This window comes from Leucopleurus acutus (genome assembly GCF_964270905.1).
Source record: "Leucopleurus acutus genome assembly, chromosome: 9".
In the NCBI taxonomy this organism is placed as follows: domain Eukaryota; kingdom Metazoa; phylum Chordata; class Mammalia; order Artiodactyla; family Delphinidae; genus Leucopleurus; species Leucopleurus acutus.
In genome coordinates, this window is record NC_139144.1 from 58,120,307 (window position 1) to 58,139,810 (window position 19,504).

General features: G+C 41.1%; 1 protein-coding gene across 6 annotated transcripts in view; it reads right to left on the minus strand.

The window, feature by feature from the left end:
• OSBPL3 (oxysterol binding protein like 3) overlaps positions 1–19,504 on the minus strand; it is a 208,773-nt gene that overhangs the window by 48,581 nt on the left and 140,688 nt on the right. For all 6 annotated transcript variants that reach the window (XM_082845877.1, XM_082845874.1, XM_082845879.1 and 3 more), the window contains 8 exons: positions 19,335–19,448; positions 16,470–16,637; positions 15,756–15,879; positions 13,840–13,943; positions 13,545–13,637; positions 12,345–12,501; positions 5,079–5,209; positions 1,631–1,738 (listed from right to left, as the gene is read on the minus strand). In XM_082845877.1, the coding sequence (XP_082702003.1) occupies positions 1,631–1,738; positions 5,079–5,209; positions 12,345–12,501; positions 13,545–13,637; positions 13,840–13,943; positions 15,756–15,879; positions 16,470–16,637; positions 19,335–19,448 (999 nt within the window). The remainder of the gene's footprint in view (positions 1–1,630; positions 1,739–5,078; positions 5,210–12,344; positions 12,502–13,544; positions 13,638–13,839; positions 13,944–15,755; positions 15,880–16,469; positions 16,638–19,334; positions 19,449–19,504) is intronic.

The following is a 19,504-nucleotide window of genomic DNA, read 5'->3' on the forward strand; positions in this document are numbered from 1 at the left end:
ATGTTATCACTCCTCTTCAAAGACAATGTACAGCATTTAAGCCTTCAGGTGCATTACTTGTGAGATCAATTTAAAAACATGCATTTTAAAAGACCTGTGATTTTGGTTTCCTTTTCCAAATGCAAATAGCCCCAAGGGTACGCATTGACTATAAATTTACAGAACCATAAATGAAGGGTCAACTTGCCATTTATCTATTTAATGGCTTGTTAAATAAACTAATGTAATTAGGTGATAATTTCAAAGGTAAGTGCTGCCTGGAAGCGGGCACCAAACCCCACAGAACGCCATTGCCTTTGGCAGCAAGCCACCCTGAGTGACGGCTGGCCTCAGTGACTGAGCCCTGATACAGCAAACCTGTATCAGCAGATTCAGAGACAGCCCTCCTGGTAAGCATGTTTCTTTGCCCAGGCCTGAAATGAAGGCCCCTTTAGGTAATGTTTAGGTGCTCAGTCTTGCAGGGGATTCAGTTTGGGTCTGGGCTAAAGGATAGATGTATATGTACAACTGATTCACTTTGCTGTACACCTGAAACTAACACAACATTGTAAATCAACTCTAATAAAAATTAAAAAAATAAATAAGGTGATTGAAAAGATCTCTTGGGGGCAGGGAAGATGCAGAATTTCATGGTCAACCACTGACATGTATCTCAGAAGTAATAAGAGGCCCTCCAGCCCTGCGGAGAGAGGGTACCACCCTCATCAGAAGAGGGTCCCATCAGCTCAGGACACAGCCTGTGCTTCACATGAAGGTGGATGCCTGGGCCTTTCAGTCTGATTGATTCCAGCATCTAATCTTCCCATCGCCCACCCGACACAACAACTTTCCAAGGAGTAAAGGAATTGTGTCAGGCTTTTGTTTTCTTTGAGGACAGAAAAAGGAGGACGACGAATTAAGATTAAACATTAGAAACTCCTTTAAAAAATCTACATGCCCACCTCTTGTACCTGACCTTCCTTTTTTTTTTTTAATGCACTCAGTCTAATACATTTGCTAATGAAAAATTTAGCACAATTGAGGCAGGCATATAAATGTAAGAGATTGCTAAAAACAATTTTGACCTTCATTACCCTTTTCTACTGATTTTTTCAAGTAATCCACTTGTATTTTTCTGAACTTTCTCATTTTAAACACCGTCAAAGAATATTTTGGATAAACATCCCAAGTCTTGAGAACAGACATTTTTAACATACTATGAACTGACCAAGACACTCAACTGTAATAATTCTCCCCCTCTGAGGGTAATCACAGGAAAGGGAGAAGGAAACAGCCACATAGAAATAGGACAGTGGTTCTCAGAGAGGGAGCAAAAGAAGCTGGCTGGGAACTGGGATGCTATAGGTTGGAGAAAGTGAGGGTTTTTTCAGAAGTAACAGGAGAAAACATTTGTCTCTGCACAGTCCCCACTCCAGTAATATCAAGAGAAAAGGGTGATCCTTAGGAGGAAAATGGGGTCAAGAAGTACAAAGGGAGGAAGAGTTCCAGGGGGAAAAAGCAGTTTAGAAATGCAGCTAGCAGCATACTTTCAAGGAAGCCTTGGAATCCTCAGCTGCCCGTGGTGAGGGAAGCACAACTCCCAGGGGCAGCAGGGAGGCCTGCGGGGACAAGGCGCGGCGACATTACCCACCTCTGCCAGACGATCACCCGACTTGGCAGCAACTGGGCGGTCGAGGAGCAGAGACTCAGCATGGATTCTGCATAAGCGTTCTTTAAGATCTGTGTTTTGTGCTAGGGCCTGGAACACGTTAAAAATAGTGGGGCTCCGTTAATAAATGGATGTTTCAGAAAAGCACAGCAGCGGGCCCAGTGTGGCGGAGCCCTCGGGGGCACTTCCTCGACTATTTTTCTTGCATGTTATCCAACAGGATACCCCTGAGATGCCTGGCAGATACAAGATATTAAACACTGGAAACGGAGGCCCTCCTCGAATCTCATTTCCAGGGATGGAAGTAGGGTTAGTAAGGCTTTCCTTTCGGTGGAGAAGGAAATCACAAACACCTACAGCTTTTATTATTCGAGGTTTCTCGGCCCCTCCTCCTTCCCAGCTGCCTTTAGACTCTGACTACCTCCCTCTAAAGATCCCAAGCTTCTCTCTCTCATCTTCAAGAAAAATGCTGCTCTTACCCCTTACGATTGGACATATTTTAATGTTATTTAATTATCACACTAGTTGAATTGGATCTTAGGAAGTGTGCTGAGAAGATTTTGTGGAGGATTAATTTTACTGTTTTACAATATAGGTATTCATTGCTTTATATTCATTCTTCATGACTAAGATAGCTTATTTTAAAAAAAAAAAAAAAAAAGAGCTTACTTACCTGGGTAAGGGCTAAGGACCAGGGCCCTGGGAAGGGGGCTGTGAGATGTGAGCTCATGTCAGCCCACCCAGATCTCTTATTTCTCCCTGGACAGGTGTGATTCCCTAGCCCATCCTCCCAACTAGGAGAGTAAAGGAAGGTGTTTCTTTCATGCTGGTATCCCCTGTGGCCAACTGTTCTCCAGATGATCTGTTTTTAGAAAGGGACAACTTCATCTGATTCACCCACACACACTCCCACAGTCAGCTCCCCAGGTGCTTGTACACAGATCCATCCTGTCTGTCTGTCTTCCTGACTCTCTTCTGAGAAGCTCAGAGCCTTTCCCATCCATCAGGGCCCACAGGGTCTAGCTGCTGAGAGCATAGAATGATGTCTATATTTACCCACTGCCTGGATCTCAAACAAGAATTTTGGCTTTATTTTTTAGTACTCACAGATGGAAAGGGTTATTGGGAAATTCTCAAGGGTCATTTAGGAAACACTGAGTAAATGTTTCTTAAATCACACAACTACATCTAATAACCTCTACCGGGCACTCACTTTGGCCAATATGTTGCTGGTGTCTTAGTGTAAGTGGCTAGAATCTATACCACTGGCTAGAATCTCCATATGGTCTGAAAAATGTGCTATTTTAGTAGCTTCTCTTTCCTTTGTAAGCCACAGGCAGAAGAAAGAAAAACACAAAGATTGCACATACAGCACAAACATATTCATTCTGATAGCCCTGAGATAACTCTAAAATTCTTATTTTTAAAAAACAAGTCTTGAATTTAATCAGGAATCCAAGACAAAAAGGAAAGGATCATTCTGTTTTATCTTAAGTTTCCAAAATCCTTACCATGGGTGAGGGAGAACTCCTTAGAGAAGGTAGTGACTCTGGACTAGGATACCATGGCCAGGTGGGTCTCATGGCCTCTACCAGACCAGCAGATTAACAAAATGAGGCCAGACCTCCACAGGAGGAGGGCAGGGGACAGGAAGAGGACAGTGAAAAGGACTTTGGGGAGCCCATCAGAGGTACCTTCTAAGTGCACTAAAGGCCACCCTACTGGGAACAATAAGAAATGCTTTTACCACTAAAAAATAAACTTAAAAAAAGAAAAAGAAGAAAACCACCCTGCTTCCCTCAAACCAAAGCAGCACCCAGTGTGTGGCTGGCTGTCCATTACAATCCAAAAGGGGCGTTTCTATCTCTGGGTCTACAACATTAAGACTCTAAACATGGAGTAAATCTATGTTATTTTTTATTTCATTCAAAGATAACATACTGGAAATATTCAACTGAGCAAATATTCCTTAAGTATCTTACAATGACAGTATGTACCACTGGTAATGTATTTACCATTAACGTTACACCAAAAGCATTGCTTTACTTTTCTCAGTAATATGATGAGTAGAAAACATGGGTGGGTATTTTCTAGTTCTCTCACTGCCTGAATTGGCTTCTGAAAACAAAATCCTAAAATTCATCTCCCCTACCTGACCCTACATAGAAAGTTCAGTATTGCTTCAGATGGTGATTTCACATGTGTGCACGCACTCTCCCCCTTTTCACAGTAAGTGTTCCACATACAAGCAAAGAGTAGGAGCAAATAAGTATGTTCTTTTAAAAGTTCTCCAGAGTTTTTATAGATACAGAGATAATAGCCAGACATTGTCAGCTATTCAAAACAGAGTTCTAGGATACTGCACTTTAATGGAGTCCAGCTCTTCTGAGGAATAAACTGGAATCGATGAAAAAAAAGGAGAGAGAGTGAATGACAGGACGGCTTACTGAAAAACATCTGGGGCTTGGCAGTGATTTTTTCTGTTGTTATGAAGGCACAATGATTGCCTGACACTCCTTATGACATCTCTTTGTGCCCATGGGGGGAGCAGGTGGGAGCTGAACGTTTGTACTATCAAATCAAATCACTTTTTTGTCTTTGAAAGAGACGTGGTATAAACAGGTAGATAGGATCAATGCTGGGCAGCAGAGAAGAGTGTGAATTCAAAATTTCACTCTGTTGCCTGTACCTGTCAATTTGGAAAGTCAATCTAAGCTTGTGAAGTCTTAGGTATGGAAATCTGCAGACTGTCAGACTTTGTAAGCATTAACAAACAAATGTCAAGACAACCATATAACGAGAGCTTCCCTAGTGGCATAGTGGGTAAGAATCCACCTGCCAATGCAGGGGAGACGGGTTCAAGCCCTGGTCGGGGAAGATCCCACATGCCGCAGAGCAACTAAGCCCTGTGCCACAACTGCTGAGCCTGTGCTCTAGAGCCCGCAAGCCACAATTACTGAAGCCCATGCGCCTAGAGCCCGTGCTCCGCAACAAGAGAAGCCACCGCAATGGGAAGCCCACGCACCGCAACGAAGAGTAGTCCCCGCTCGCCGCAACTGGAGAGAAGCCCCGCGCAGCAACAAAGACCCAATGCAGCCAAAAATAAATAAATTTAAAACAAAAACATATAACAAAAGCTTTACAGAAACAGAAAACTCAAGATAAATAGGAGGAAACCAAACAGTATCTAATGCTCAGTGAAATACTAGCTACTAAGATTTCGAGTAGGCTCAGCTTTGGTGTTGAGAACAAGCAGATCTGATGAAAGGTTAGAATGTAATTTGGATAATGTGTTTGGTTTTCTCATGAATTTTCAACACAACCTTGGAAATCATGAATTTTCAACATAACCATGGCAATGGAAAATATAAAATGTTCATGAGCCTGGACACACTGTCAGGCATTTCCATGACACAGACGTGTAACTTACAGATGACAGGGCGTGCTTCAGACCAAGGACCTGGGCAGAGGGGGAGACAGAGACATCCTGCTCCATCAGCTGCTTCAGTTTCTCTCTCTCCGTTGATATGGTGTTAAAAGCTGACCTTAAAGTGAAGTAGACTATAAAGATATAATCATTATAAAAAGGAATAAAAGAGTCATAATTAAAAACAAGATATAGAGAGATGTATTTCTTATAAAAGAACTTAGAAAAGTAACAGCCATGAATATTTTGCGTCCAGCAAATGTGCACCTAATTGACTTTAAAAAATACATCTGAAATGTAATACCAAGAGTGAACCCTAATGTAAACCATGGACTCAGGGTGATAATGATGTTTCAATGTAGGTTTATTGATGGTTAACAAATGGACCACTCTGGTGGGATGCTGATAGCAGGGGAGGTTATGTATATATGTATGGGGGAGCGGGTATGGGAACACTCTACTTCTTGTTCAATTTGCTATGAACCTAAAACTACTCTAAAGAATAAGATCTATTAAAAATTTGAAAATCACACATATTTGTCAATTCCGAAGTCCCTATCCACTATAAAATTCCATGATTTTATGAGCTGTCACCAAGATATTTTGACACTTGAAAGGGCTATACTTCTCAATTATCAACATTTAGTTTTGTTTGTATCTCCAAAGACTGGAAATGTTTGAAAACAGAACTTATTGGTTGTCAGAAGGAAAATGGTAACGATGCAGAGGAGAAACTAGACAGCACCTTAACTAGGTGTCCAAAATTAATCACTAGTGAGAGTCAGATGGACTTCGTGTACCTTGGGACTTTGTGTGATACCCTGAAAAAGACACACTATTGTTTTTGTTGTACACAAGCCAGAGACAGGCCATCTGAATCTGCTCAGGAGGAAACATCAGACAACCCCAAAATCAGGACCATCCTATTTTTTCAAATTGGCCTGTATTCTTCAAAAGTGTCAATTTCATCAGAGGGAAAGACAGACTCAGGAACTGCTCCTAATTATAGGAGACTAAAGAGGCATGATAACTAAATGCACTCTATGACGACAGACTAGAGCCTGTACTGAAGGGGAAAAGAGCTATTAAGGGATGTTATTTGGATATTGACAACAGTTGAATACGGAAGGCAGAATAGGTAAAAGTACTGTTTCAATGCTAAAATTCCTGGATTTCATAACTAAACTGTGGTTAAGTAACGGAATACCCCTATTCTTAGGAAATATACATATAGCATAAAGGCATAAAAAAAGACATGATGTTTGATTCCTATTTTCACATGGATGAGAAAAAATAAATGCACACACATCTGCATATGTGTGTGTGTGTGTGTGTGTGTGTGTGTATAGATATGTCTCTGTGTGTGTGTGTAGAAAGAGATAAATGCAGCACAATATTAAAAATGGTGAATTTGGATAAAAGACATATGAGAGTTCTTTGTATTATTCTTGCAACTTGTCTATAAGTTTAAAATTATTTCCAAAAAGGTGTTACCTACCCTCTTCCTTGTTAGTCCTTCCAGCTGCCTGACCCAGAATTCCCCACCTCTCAACGTGGCATTCCACAATTGGTTCACTTTAGTGAACGTTCAGGTACAATGAGAGCTCAGTGTTATTAGGCACTCAGATGCCTGAACTGAAGTTTTAAAAACCGTTATTAGGTACAGCAAAAAATTCACCAAGTTTTGATCACATAATGTACAAGTTACCTCCTAGGGATAAGGCAATTGTCATCCGAATTGATCATGGAAATCACGTGTGAATATTTCCAACCTCCTTTATTCTATTTTGTTTTAGAAAGGCAGGAAGAAGGAAGAGGCTGAGACATACTTCTACTCCAATGGCCTGGCATAAGACTGAACTGCCTGGTGCTGCACTTTTTGAGGTACTGTTATTCCAGAGTGGCCGATTCAGTATCACAGAAACTAAATATGCATGACTGAATTACTCCCTTCATTCCACAGCCACGCAGACAACTGAACCTCTCTCGATAGGCTGTCCCTAAATTGTCTGAGGTTGTGGTGTTAAGCCACAGACTTAGAGCATCTTCACAAAATCACAGGACAAATAAGCAATTTGTTTAAATGCACACACAAATTATGGTGCTTCTGTTGACAGAAGACAGGGGTCAAGGGTCAATAGGTACTGAATTTTCTAATAGTGTCTATGGAACATGCTTAGCTCTTTGATTTAAACAATTCAGTTGAGCACAATAACAGGCAGCACAACAGAGCCACCAATAGTGTGAGTTCCCACATCAGCCCTGGGTTCTTCCCAGCTCCATCACTTACTCACTGCAGGACTTCGGACAGGTATATTATGCACCTGGACCCCAGTTTCCTCACTTGTAAATAGGGATAATAATAGCATTTACTTCATAAGATCATTATGGGGATTAAATCAGATAATGTAGGTAAAGCACTTAACCCAATGCATCGCATATAATAATAAATGCTACTGCAATAATAATAGTGGTGGTGATGAAAGAAACATACGAGGCTGAAAGTGGTGATGGCTGCAGTCTTTTGAAACATGGGCAGCAGTTTTAGGATACTTGAGTCTCTTGCTGGAACATCATTTTATTAATAAATGCACAGGGTAGAAGTTCTATGAATGAGAGATTGACCAGAATCTACGGAGCAGTAGAAGCAGTGGAAGCTCTCACCCAGAAAGCAACAAGCCCTGCAGTTAACTCACTCACTGCATCTTAGGTCCTTTTAGATAGGCACCCCTACCCCTTGCAACTCCACAGGATACCCATGCCCATCTGAGTGGGTCCCTGGGGGAACACCTCGTCACTGTCATTTTTGGGTAAGTTTGCTTAGTATCTTACTACAATTCTTTTCTTAATTGAGGTATAACTGACATACAATATTATACTGGTTTCAGGTATACAACATAATGATTCAATACTTGTATACATTTGGAAGTGAACACCACAATAAGTATAGTTAACATCTGCCACTTTACATAGTTACAAAAAAATTTTTTTTCATTGTCATGTTTATTGCTCTAAATTAAACAGACATGGCACTCAGCTGGCTGCCACTTTACCAAATCAATTCCCTTGGCTTTCAGATGGCCTGCAGTAAAACAAGGCATTCAACCAAACTAGAAGATTACTGTTACTATTTGTAAATGAAGATTTCTCTCACTGCAAAGATTTTCCACAGGTTGCAGATGTATCCCTAAAACCTCACTTTTTTCCCTTCCAAGGCAGAATGTGAATATCCACTTCTATCTGGAGTACCCTGACCCCAGTCCTACACTAGTCCTTGCTTTCCCATCCTAAATCTGCTCATCAAATATGGTAATTTTTGCTTGTATTACTAATACAACACTCTCTCACAAAATCTCCTTGTAACAAGAAGCAGCAGCATGATTTCTGTTCAGTGGAAAACAATTAATCATAGAAGATAATTACAGAATTTGAGAGGCCAAAGAGTCAGGACAACTACTTTAAGACATTTAACAAATGAGGCAGCTGAGGCCCAGAGAAGTTAATCAATGAGGTGAAAGTCCCACAGCTAGTCATAACAGAGGTGGCCTAGTTGAATGCAAGTTTTCTGACTTAGCTTGTATAGAGGGTTAGCCCCAAAAAGGCGTATTATTTACAATGTTTGCTGACATATGTTTCCAGGAACTTTAGTTCCAGAGCGATAATAGCTGACAGCAGTTTGGGGAAGAGGGAGGAGATTTTCCCTAACAACGTTGAAAATTTGAAAATCATTAAGTTAAACAAAGCTAACAGGCTTCTCTGCTGCAGGACTTCTCTTGGGCCTTTAATATTTACCGCTTCTTGTGTAAATGCAAAGCAGACTATAGTCAGCAGTGTTTTCCAGACATTTTAAATCATGGAATTCTTCTGTTTTTTAAAGTGTTATATGGGCAAAGTGTTCCATGAAATACATTTTGGGATACGTAAAAGCTAATATACGTAAGGCAAATTACTTATGACTTTTAGACTTTAGTACGTTTTGTTCTCTGTTTGCTTATATATATGTCAACATAGACACAAAGCCAGACACATGAACCAATGAGAATTAGTTCAATGATACACCATAAAAATCAAATTTATACTCTAATATATACAACAAAGACTTTTTAGGATGGGTGTATATTAGTTGCCTACCATTTGATCCAACTTCTATGAGACAGGGAGAATTCAGATGCATTTAACAAGCTGAAAAAAAGTAGGTAATATAAGACTATTTACAACAACAATGGAATTCTTGCCTTGAGCTCAGCTGCTCTGAAGTCATGGTCAACAGATTAGTGATGCAGGTAAGAAAGTACAGTAAAAACTGTCTAACAAAATCAGGCTTACAAAGGAAGAAAAGACAAGATGCTTCAAAAGTTTGAATGGAAGTGAGAAAGCAGGCAAGGTCACAGGACACAGGGAGAACCTGAGAACTGTCTTCATTTCATGAGGCCTCTGAATTACAGCCTCTGTGGAAGGGACTCCCCGAGATCTTTCAGTCTCTGCAAGTATGCTCTAAAACCACAGGAATGAAACAAAGCTTGCTGGGCTCCCTGTGGAATTCACTGTTCGCAAGCCCGTGGGGCGTGGGCTATAGTTGAATAGGTGTTCCTGGACTTTTCTCGGAGCACAAACCTTGACCTAGTCTAGGTATGTGGCAGCCCTGCAGCCAGCTGCTTTTCACAAAGCCCAAAAGACAGAACAGCTGGCTGAGGCCCATTATAAACCTTGCACAATGTCAGGCCCTCTGCAGGAGGACAGGGTCAGGGGATCAACTCAATAGAGCAAACTCTGTCCTTCTGAGGAAGCAGCTTCTTCAAGGCAGGTAAAATCAGGATAGCTCCCTTCCGCAGGGAGGCACTATCTTCTCATTTTTAAAGAGACAGTGCATATTATTAAAAAGTAATGGCACTGTATAGGAATTTCCTCCCACAAAACCTAAAATGAAACAACCTAATTACAAGTGGTCCTTTAATACTAGAGAACCATACTGGGGTGTGTGAAGATCTTTAAAGGGGTGGGGCAGGTAATTCTTCCCATTTTACAGATAAGTTGTACTGCCAAACATGGACAAGGTTCTAACGGTCACTTGGACAAGAGTTTGAGGTAAGAATCTGTAAAGAGCATAAAATGGTTTCCTCATAACCAACGTGTTTTATTTTAAGTTTGCAGGGTAAGGGAAAAGAGACAAAGGAATCAGTGATGTAAAGGAAGAAAAATACAGGGTGATGAGAGAAAAGCAAAATAGGAAACATCTTCTCTCCTCCCACTTCAAGTACTGCCCTTCCATTTAAAAAATTTTAACTCATCTTCTCCTTTAAAAAGTGATAAATCTATGATAATTTTTTTCAAAAAGCAGAATAAGTACTCCCAGTCTCCGTCACTAAAATGCTGGTATGTATCCTCTCAGACTTTTTTAATATGCCTATATATGCCAGATTTATATAGTTTATTTTTTCCAAAAAAAAAAATGGGATCACACCTTATATTTTTTGCTCAATATGTTGTGTCAATCTTCCAATACCTATAAAAATAAAAATAACCCTGGCTACCCCATCTGTGAGGGCAGTGAGACACCAGGTGAGGAGCACAGACTCTGGGGTCAGGCAGGTTAGAATTCAAGTCTCAGGTTGGCTACTTTCTACCACGGGACCCTCACGAAGTTCTTTGGCTTCTCTAAGCCTCAGGTTTCTTACGTGTGCACAGATAAGAGGTTACAGTCATACACACTCTGCGGGTTGCTGCTAGAATTCAATGAAATACTGCATGTTAAGTGCTTATTAGCAAATACCTGACATGACACTGTGTTCGATATAAGGTAGATATTATTATTGTAGCTGTTGAGTATTCTAGTATATGATTACATTGCATTTTAAAAATCCAATCCCTCTACTGTCAGGCATTTAGGTTATTTCTAATTTTTTTTTTAAACTTTCTATTGTGAAATTTTTATAGACTCACAGGAAGTTACAAGAACAGTACAGAGAACCCCTGGGTGCCCTACATCCAGTTTCCCATGGTGGTAACATCTTACATAACTTTGGTTCAACAACAAACCTGGGAAATTAACATTGGTATAACCTACAGCTCTTATTCAGATTTCACCGGTTTGACAGGCTCTCACTTGTGAATATGTGTACACGTATGGTGGTCAATGCAATTTTATTGTATGTCTAGATTCGGGGACCCACCACTAGAATCAGGATATAGAGCTTTCCATCACTACCAGGATTCCTCTTACTACCCCTTCATAATCATACTTGCCCTCCTCCTTGTCCCTGACCCCTGCCAGCCACTAATCATTTCTCCATCTCTATGCTTGTATCACTACAAAAGTGTTAATAAGTTCAATCATACACTATGACACCTTTAGAGATTGGCTATTTTAGGTCAACATGATGCCCTTGAGATCCCCCTCCACCGTGGCGTGTATCCACAGTTCATTCCTGTTTATTGCTGAGTAGTGTTCCACTGCACGGATGTACCACCTTTTGTTTCACCATTCATCTGCTGAAGGACATTTGGGTTGTTCCAGTCTTTGGCTGATACAAATAAACCTGCTCTGAAAAGTTGTGTATAGGATTTTGTGTGGACTTAAGTTTACATTTCTCTGGGATAAATGCCCAGGAATGTGAATGTTGGGTTGTATGGTAAGTACATGTTTGGTTTTATATAAAACTGCCAAACACTTGTCCAGAGTGGCTGTACCATCTTGCATTGCCACCAGCAATGGATGAGAGATCCAGTTTCTCTGGATCCTTACCAGCTGTCAGGTTTTTTTTTCTAAATTTAGCTATTCTATTAGGTGCATGGTAATGTCTCACCATGCTTTTGATTTGCATTTTCCTAATGATGGTGAAAATCTATTTCTAATTTATGATATGATAAACACTGCTATGATGGATATCTTTGGATAATTTTAAAATTAATTCCTATGAATGAATTCTTCAAAGTGGAATTGCTGGATAGGCAGACTTTTTTAAAACTTGAAACATGATGTCACATGCCCTCCAGAGCAGTACCAATTTACACTCTCATCAGCAGCATATAAATTGCTCAGCCTTTAAAGTATACTTAAGGCTCTCACCTTCCCCCCTACAGAGTTAAAAAGAAACTTCTTGCCAATACACTCTGTACTACCAGGGAAATAAAATAAAAATTAGATTGCCTGAAATCCTAATAGAGCAGAAAACAAACCCACTAAGATTCCCCTCTCCAAGGACATCCCACATTCAGACGAACATTTAACATTTTCATCAAACACATTAGGAAGAAAGAAAACTCATTTACCTTTATGGGCAATATGACACAGATCTTCTTGCATTTTAGAAAACTCTGATGAGGTTTCAGAGCTATCGGAATGATTTCTGTCTTCTCCAAAATCTAGTGTTGACAAATTAGGATTGGAGGAATGCAGTCTTACTGGGCCAGAAAAAGGTTTGGGGACCTGAAGTGACACCAAAGGGAGATATTTCTTTTTAGATACGAATCGCTTAGAATATTTATTTGTTTCTAGGACTGGAAAGTACTAAGAACATTCTATAGAAAAGTCTTTCTATTGAGTGATAACTTACAGGAAAACACTTGTCACAGAAACTTTCACTGGCTTCTTGCAAAATAAAAATGGGTGAGAAATCACATTTTCCTTTGGAGGTGATCACAGCATTAAAGCTACAGGTTGAAAATGACAGCTAAAGCAGCCAGGCTGTTTCTCGTTTAAATTCATTTCCTTCCTCCTGGCAATAATCACCCAGGATCTAGGTTGCTAATAGTTAATGGGGTAGATTTTAAAATGTTTTCTTTACTTGCACCTGGTGCTTCTTACGAAACAAACCTCCTTCTCACATGTTTATATACAAATCACTCTTTGCTTTCAAAGTATTTAAGTTCAACACATAAAGTGCTTTGAACCAGAGTTATTAATATATGAGTATAACAGTTTCTGATTTATTTTGACCCTGACAATGCTGCAATTTAATATGCAATGGCTGAGCTGCAAATCGTGGCTTCTGGCTTAGCCGCGCATTGGGAAAAGTCAGCGGCTAGCGTTATGCAGTGAACTTCTGATGGGGGATTGGAAGGTTGGAGACAAGAGGCAAGAGAAAGTCTGTACAGTGTCCTGCTCCCAGAGGCTCCAGCCAGTGGGCTCAGAGGGATGATGAATCCACTGAGTTGCAGCAGAAGAGGTGAGTCAGAGCACACGACCACAGCAGCCACAAATCAAGGCACACACCGAAGCAGGGAAGAGAGCAGGCAGGCTAAGCATTAAAGAAGGGGAAACCAAAACCCTTTACCCAATATTCATTACATGCTTATTCTAGTATTCAGAAAATCTTACAGAAAATCTAAGTGACTGAATTCCTCTCTCTGCACAGGGTATTTGAGAGAATAACTACAGAATATTCACTTGTCTATTCTTCTCTTTGAGTCCAAGGAGTCCCCAGCATATGTCCATGAGGAAACCAGCCTGGGGAGGGAAGCAAGGGTTACCTGCAGCGTTCCTTTAGCGTCTTTGCCAACAGCTCTGGACCGCCATCTCCTATGTGATCTTTTTTCCTTTTTGGGACTTTCAAAAGATCCACCCTTTGTTTCAAAACAGGAAAGAGAGCACAAACAGTAAGGTCTACCAAACCCATAGGGAAAGACACACACCAAAGAGACCACCTCCATCCCCTTGAATCTGGCTGAAGCAACCAACAAGACAACTTCCCTGTTAGTGAAACGCTGGGAGGAGAGAGGAAAGCGGAAGAGTGCCAGAATGAAACAGAAGCGGGATCTGGCTAACCTGGATGACATTGATAGCCGGAGCCGAATATGTCCGATGCAGGACGTCCATACTTTGCAGAAGCTGGCTCATCTCCACCAGGCAGTCATGACAGTTTGCCAGTTCTGTGGGAGAAAAGCAAGAGGAGGAGTCAAACACCCTTATCTTGCATTCCAGCTTCCCTCTGCTAGTGCCAGCTACTTTTCTCATTTATCTCTATTTGCTTTTACATCTCATAAGGATAGGAAACTTCACTTCCCTTCTTACAGGAGAGACAGTAGACCATTGTGGTTAAGGGCATACCTCTGGAGGACCACGCTGCCGCAGTTTGAATGTACTTGACGAACTGTGAATCTTGGGCAAATAACATAACTGCTCTGTGTCTCAGTTTCCTCATCTGGAAACCGGGAGTAATTATATACCTATCTCACAGGATAGTTGAGTTAAAAATGAGTTGATAAATGCAGAGTACATTTAGAGTACCCAGCATATGGTAAGCACTAAATAAATCAGTCTTCATCATCATCATCATCATCATCACCGTCACCATCATCATCACCGTCACCATCATGGTTACTTCTAATCTTTCAGGAACAGGCTGTCACTATCCGATTCTAAGGACCCAACACAAGTTAAATGAATGAAATTAAAATGAAGGGTGTATTGGTCTCTAAGGATAACGTTGTCAATCATGGACCTGCAAGAGGACCATGATGGTCCTCCACAGATTGACCTACGAGCATCCTCAGTCCAGTTCCTGGGTCACTAACTCAAAAGCTAGTCCTCAATGTGCTTTTCACTGGATGATGGTGGCTGTTTCTCCTGAGAAATCAAGGTCCCAAAGCCTAAAGACGGCGGCTCTCAAACTTTGGTATCATCAGAATCACCTGGAGAACTTGTTAAATCAGATTGCTGGGCTCCACCCCCCAGTTTCTGATTCAGTCTCTCTGAGTTGAAGCTGAGAATTCGTATTTCTAATAGGTTCCCAGGCCAGGCCAATGCTGCTGGTCCAGGGAAAACACTTCAGGGAGTACTGTCCCAAAATGTTACTCAGTGAAGCTCATATTTATTGGGAGGGCAACACTTATATGGCTCCAGGTGTGATAAGATCTGCATTCAACCGGCAAAAATGCAATTTTCAGGCATCTTTCTCTGATAGTGGTTCTCAATTGTGGCTACACTTTAAAAATCAACTGGTGAAATTTTTAAAATCACCTACGTCCAAGTCCCATCCCCAGGCAATTAAATTAGAACATCCCCCAATCCCACTGGTGACTTTTTTTTTTTTTAAGTTCCTTGAGTGATTCTTAGCTAATTAAGGTTGAGAACACAGAGCTTCCATACGGTAAGCGTTCTCAACCCTGGCTCCTTATCAGGATCACTTGAGGAACTGCGGGAAAACTAGTGATGCCAGGGCCCCATCCCACACTAATTTAAAAAGATTCTTTGGGACAGGGGCCTGGGCATGCGTATCCTGCATTTTAAAAGCTCTCTTGGCGATTCTAACGTGCAGCCAGGGTAGAGAACACCCGTTTGGTGGGGATCTCCATTTGGTTCACCCACTCACCTCTGGAACAGTGATTTAAATTCTTGGACGTGCATCAGATGCATTTTTTGGCACTTAAAAAAATATAGCGAACTGTGCAGACCCCATCCCTGGAGTCTGTGATTTAGTAGGCCATATGGAAATCAGGCATCAGTGCTTCAAGAACAGAAAAGGAAACCTGTCTCCATGCACACCCAGGGGAAGACATAAAACTCTAAAGGAAAGTGCTTTTTGTTGATCACGAGTGCAGACTTCATAAGCAAAATATGACAGGGAATGTAGACCAGTGAAGGGGGAGGATACAAATGCATCTGGGGTCTGAATACCAAACCAGTGTAATCTAAGAGCAGAGGTTTTGACAGAAAGAAACAGAGGTTTCGAGTCACTCTACCTTTAGAGCATTTTTCCATGTCCTCTGAAGACTGTAACCATAATGGAACTCGAGTCTCACCACCACAAGAAAATGATAAATTGCTTCCGGTTTGAAACGAATTCTGCTTTGATATATTGCTATGCTGTTCCACAGATGACAAAAGCACATTATAAATGAAAACAGAGCTCGGTGGGAACACTTTAGGGTAAAGGATAATAAAGTGGGCTTGTAGCTAATGGAAGCCATCTGCCCATAATAAGGAAGAAGCTTCTAGCAAAGCACTCCCCTGGAGACCCTGAGACCTCCAGCTATTAACCGCGTGGCCATACCATGCTACGGGCCCCCGATTTCTCCTCCTGTCAAATGATAACCACACTGAAATAATGACACAAATGTTGGGAAAGATTTTGCAATTCTGTATGACTATAAGTGCACCTCTTGTATGTTACAAGCAGAGAGCCAACTGAAGTCAAACTGGTCAAGAGAAAGCTGGAGCTTTCAGGGATATTAAATCCCTCCGTACATGCTGTTCTCCAGTTACACTCTCAGCATTAATAGATGCCCTTCTGGCCCTCGTTCTGACTGAGTGGACACACAGACTAATGAAATCCCAGCTCAAGCTTACCCTGCTCCTCCCCACAAACCCTTCATTCCTCAGACACGGCCCCCGAGAGCAGACTTCTCCCCACACAAAGCCACCTTCCTTCAGATTCATTATCGGCAAATCATTACCTTCCTACTGGAAATGGTGTCCAAGACCTCAGAACCAGAGTCTGTGACAGCAGATCCTGGGAAAAAGTGATTAACTTCATGTGGAAACATGGTGATTTCATTCTGACGATATATTCTGTGGTGGCGAAGTTTGGATACCCACTCATCAAAGACTTCCTCTGACTTTACCTAGATTATGTTGGGTTGAAAGGAGACAAGAATGTCAGTCACTCTAAGGAACAATTAGTCATCACATTGAGGTCACTCCTAGCACCTCTTCATGCTGTCATGTGTAGAAATGTGGAAATACCAGTTTACTGACTTCATTTACATTTATGTAGTCTATAGAACAAGCTGGAGAAGGAGATGGAGAGCAAAAATGGTCTTCATAAACTCTACATTTAGGCATTCTATGAAAGACTCCAATTGTTATGTTATTATTAGGAAATATTAAAGAACAAATAAGCTGAAATTTACATTTATCCATCTCTTAAAGTAGTTCCAAGTTCTCTTGTCCCAGTTTCTACTAACCATACTAAAAATATTAGCACCATTTTTAAAAAAAACTCTTTTATAATTCAGACTTTTCAGACCAATCTTCTCTGAACTGGAATGAATTAATAAATTCTTCCTAAAATATTTAATCTTGTTAATCTTCTCTGACAAAGAATATGGTGCTGAGGAATATATGTTAATGAATGTGAAGGTTACTTAAAAGAACATTTCTCCCACTCTTAGAAAACAAAAATCTGATAAAGTTTTATCAGTGATTTCCAGGATTTTTCAAACACACATACACAAACTTCTAGCCATTCTCTCCAGGAGTGACTATCAATGTATAATTTCTATGAAGAGTAATGTTTGTATCTAGTAACTTTTATTATAAAGTATTTCAAATGTGCATAAAAGTACTAAAAAGAATATAATAAGCACCTATGCACCACAGATATTTCTTAATAGTCAATATTTGTGTGTGCATGATGGTGTATTGATGCTTTCAAAACGAAAAATGATAGATATCTATATACGAGAACACAGAGACTCATGAAGTGGTAATTTAAAAGACCTCAAAAGGATGTATGGTAGGTTAACTTCCAAGAAGAAAAATCCAGGTCAATTCAGTTAAAATCTTTACTAATGCTGCTACTGAGAGCAAGAATGTGGAAATAAACGTCAGCAACATCCTTCACGTAGGAAGTGTTCGGTCGGCGTTTATGTTTGCTATGTTGATTAGAAGTACACACAAGACTTAAAACCCCTCCAGGTGCTATTGGATGTGTCGTTTACAAGTAGAAGCAGCACAAACAGACTCACATCTATTTGTCTCCTTTAAATTATGTTCTTGAAATGTACCTCATTTCCCAGATGTTGTTAACTGACTGCCCAGGACAGTCAAATATGTACTATTCCCCAAGCCTAAGCCCCTATGCCTGTGGCTGTAGGTAATTGCGTACAGCAGGGCTTCTCACCCTCGGCACATCGACAGGGTGGGCTGGAGACGTCTTTGCCGTGGGGGCAATCAAGCCCATGTATGTGCTAAGCATGTATTTGCCCAAGTACCACGATGTGCTATGGGGAGGACAGGGACACATTAAAATGGGGAGTTCATAATCTCATGCTTTTATTTTCCCAAAGCACAGCCCCCACTCCCAATATTCCAAGTAATTTGTCCAAGTAAGAAAAGACTCTTAACATTTTCTCAATTAATTTCTAACACTCGGGTACCACCTAATAGTTATATATAATACATAAACATATTGAGCTTACTGTGGGTCAGGCATTATGTCAAGTTTTCTACATGCAGCCCTACAAGACGAGCACTGGAACTCCCATTGTCGGGGTGGGAGGGTGGTGAGAAAACTGAGACTTTCAGAGATTAAATCATTTGTCAAAGGCTGAAAGCTAGTAAGTAACCAGGCAGTCAAGATCTGAACCAGATCTGTATCTCCAAAGCTCTTGCTTCATGCTTTTAACTATCTATACCACCTGCAGGAGAAGGGGCAGAAGAGGGTAGTTAAGCAGCTTTCAGAGATACTATTTGGAGACCCATCCTTTAGGGGAAAAATTTTTGACATCACTGTGGTATGAGAATTTTAATGGAATCCCTATAAATTTAGTCGAGGTTGTAAGATGGGGCTTCTCAGACTGAAGATCATATTTTATTTCAGGAAACTTTTTTTTTTTAAGAAGATGTTGGGGGTAGGAGTTTATTAATTTATTTATTTATTTTTGCTGTGTTGGGTCTTCATTTCTGTTCGAGGGCTTTCTCTAGTTGCGGCGAGCGGGGGCCACTCTTCATCGCGGTGCGCGGGCCTCTCACTATCGCGGCCTCTCTTGTTGCGGAGCACAGGCTCCAGACGCGCAGGCTCAGTAGTTGTCGCTCACGGGCCTAGTAGCTCCGCGGCATGTGGGATCCTCCCAGACCAGGGCTCGAACCCATGTCCCCTGCATTGGCAGGCAGATTCTCAACCACTGTGCCACCAGGGAAGCCCAAGGAAACATTTTAACCTATAGTAAATGGTTCTTCACTAAAGATGGTACTGCCTGGGGGTAGAGGGGGTTTGTATTTGGAAACATGAAGTTTTCTGTTTTTTGTTTTTTTGTTACTGATGTCACAATCACAAGGGAGGGGGGGATTTAGGGGATAAGAGACAATGAGGCTAAATGTTCAGCAGTGTAAGAGACAGTCCTACACAATGAAGAACTGTCCCATCCAGATATCAATAGATATATCCTTAGAAATACTTTCATAATGAAGATCTTCTACATGTTGGCTGGATGTTTTGAAATTCAAAAGGCATCACCAACGGTACTATAACTGACAATCCTTTCACAACATAAAGGAACTCTGTGCAACAGGAGACAGCATCTGGGAAGCAGTGTCACCTTCAGATGATAAATGTGCTCCTCGGTGTCTAGATCTATGCACTTTGACGACTTCTTCACAGACATCACCGAGAGCCCGACATCAATGCAGCCATGCAGCTTCTCTCTCTCTATCTGCAGAGGCACAAAGGGGGCCCCTTGAGAACCACGGTGTTAAAAACCATCGGAAC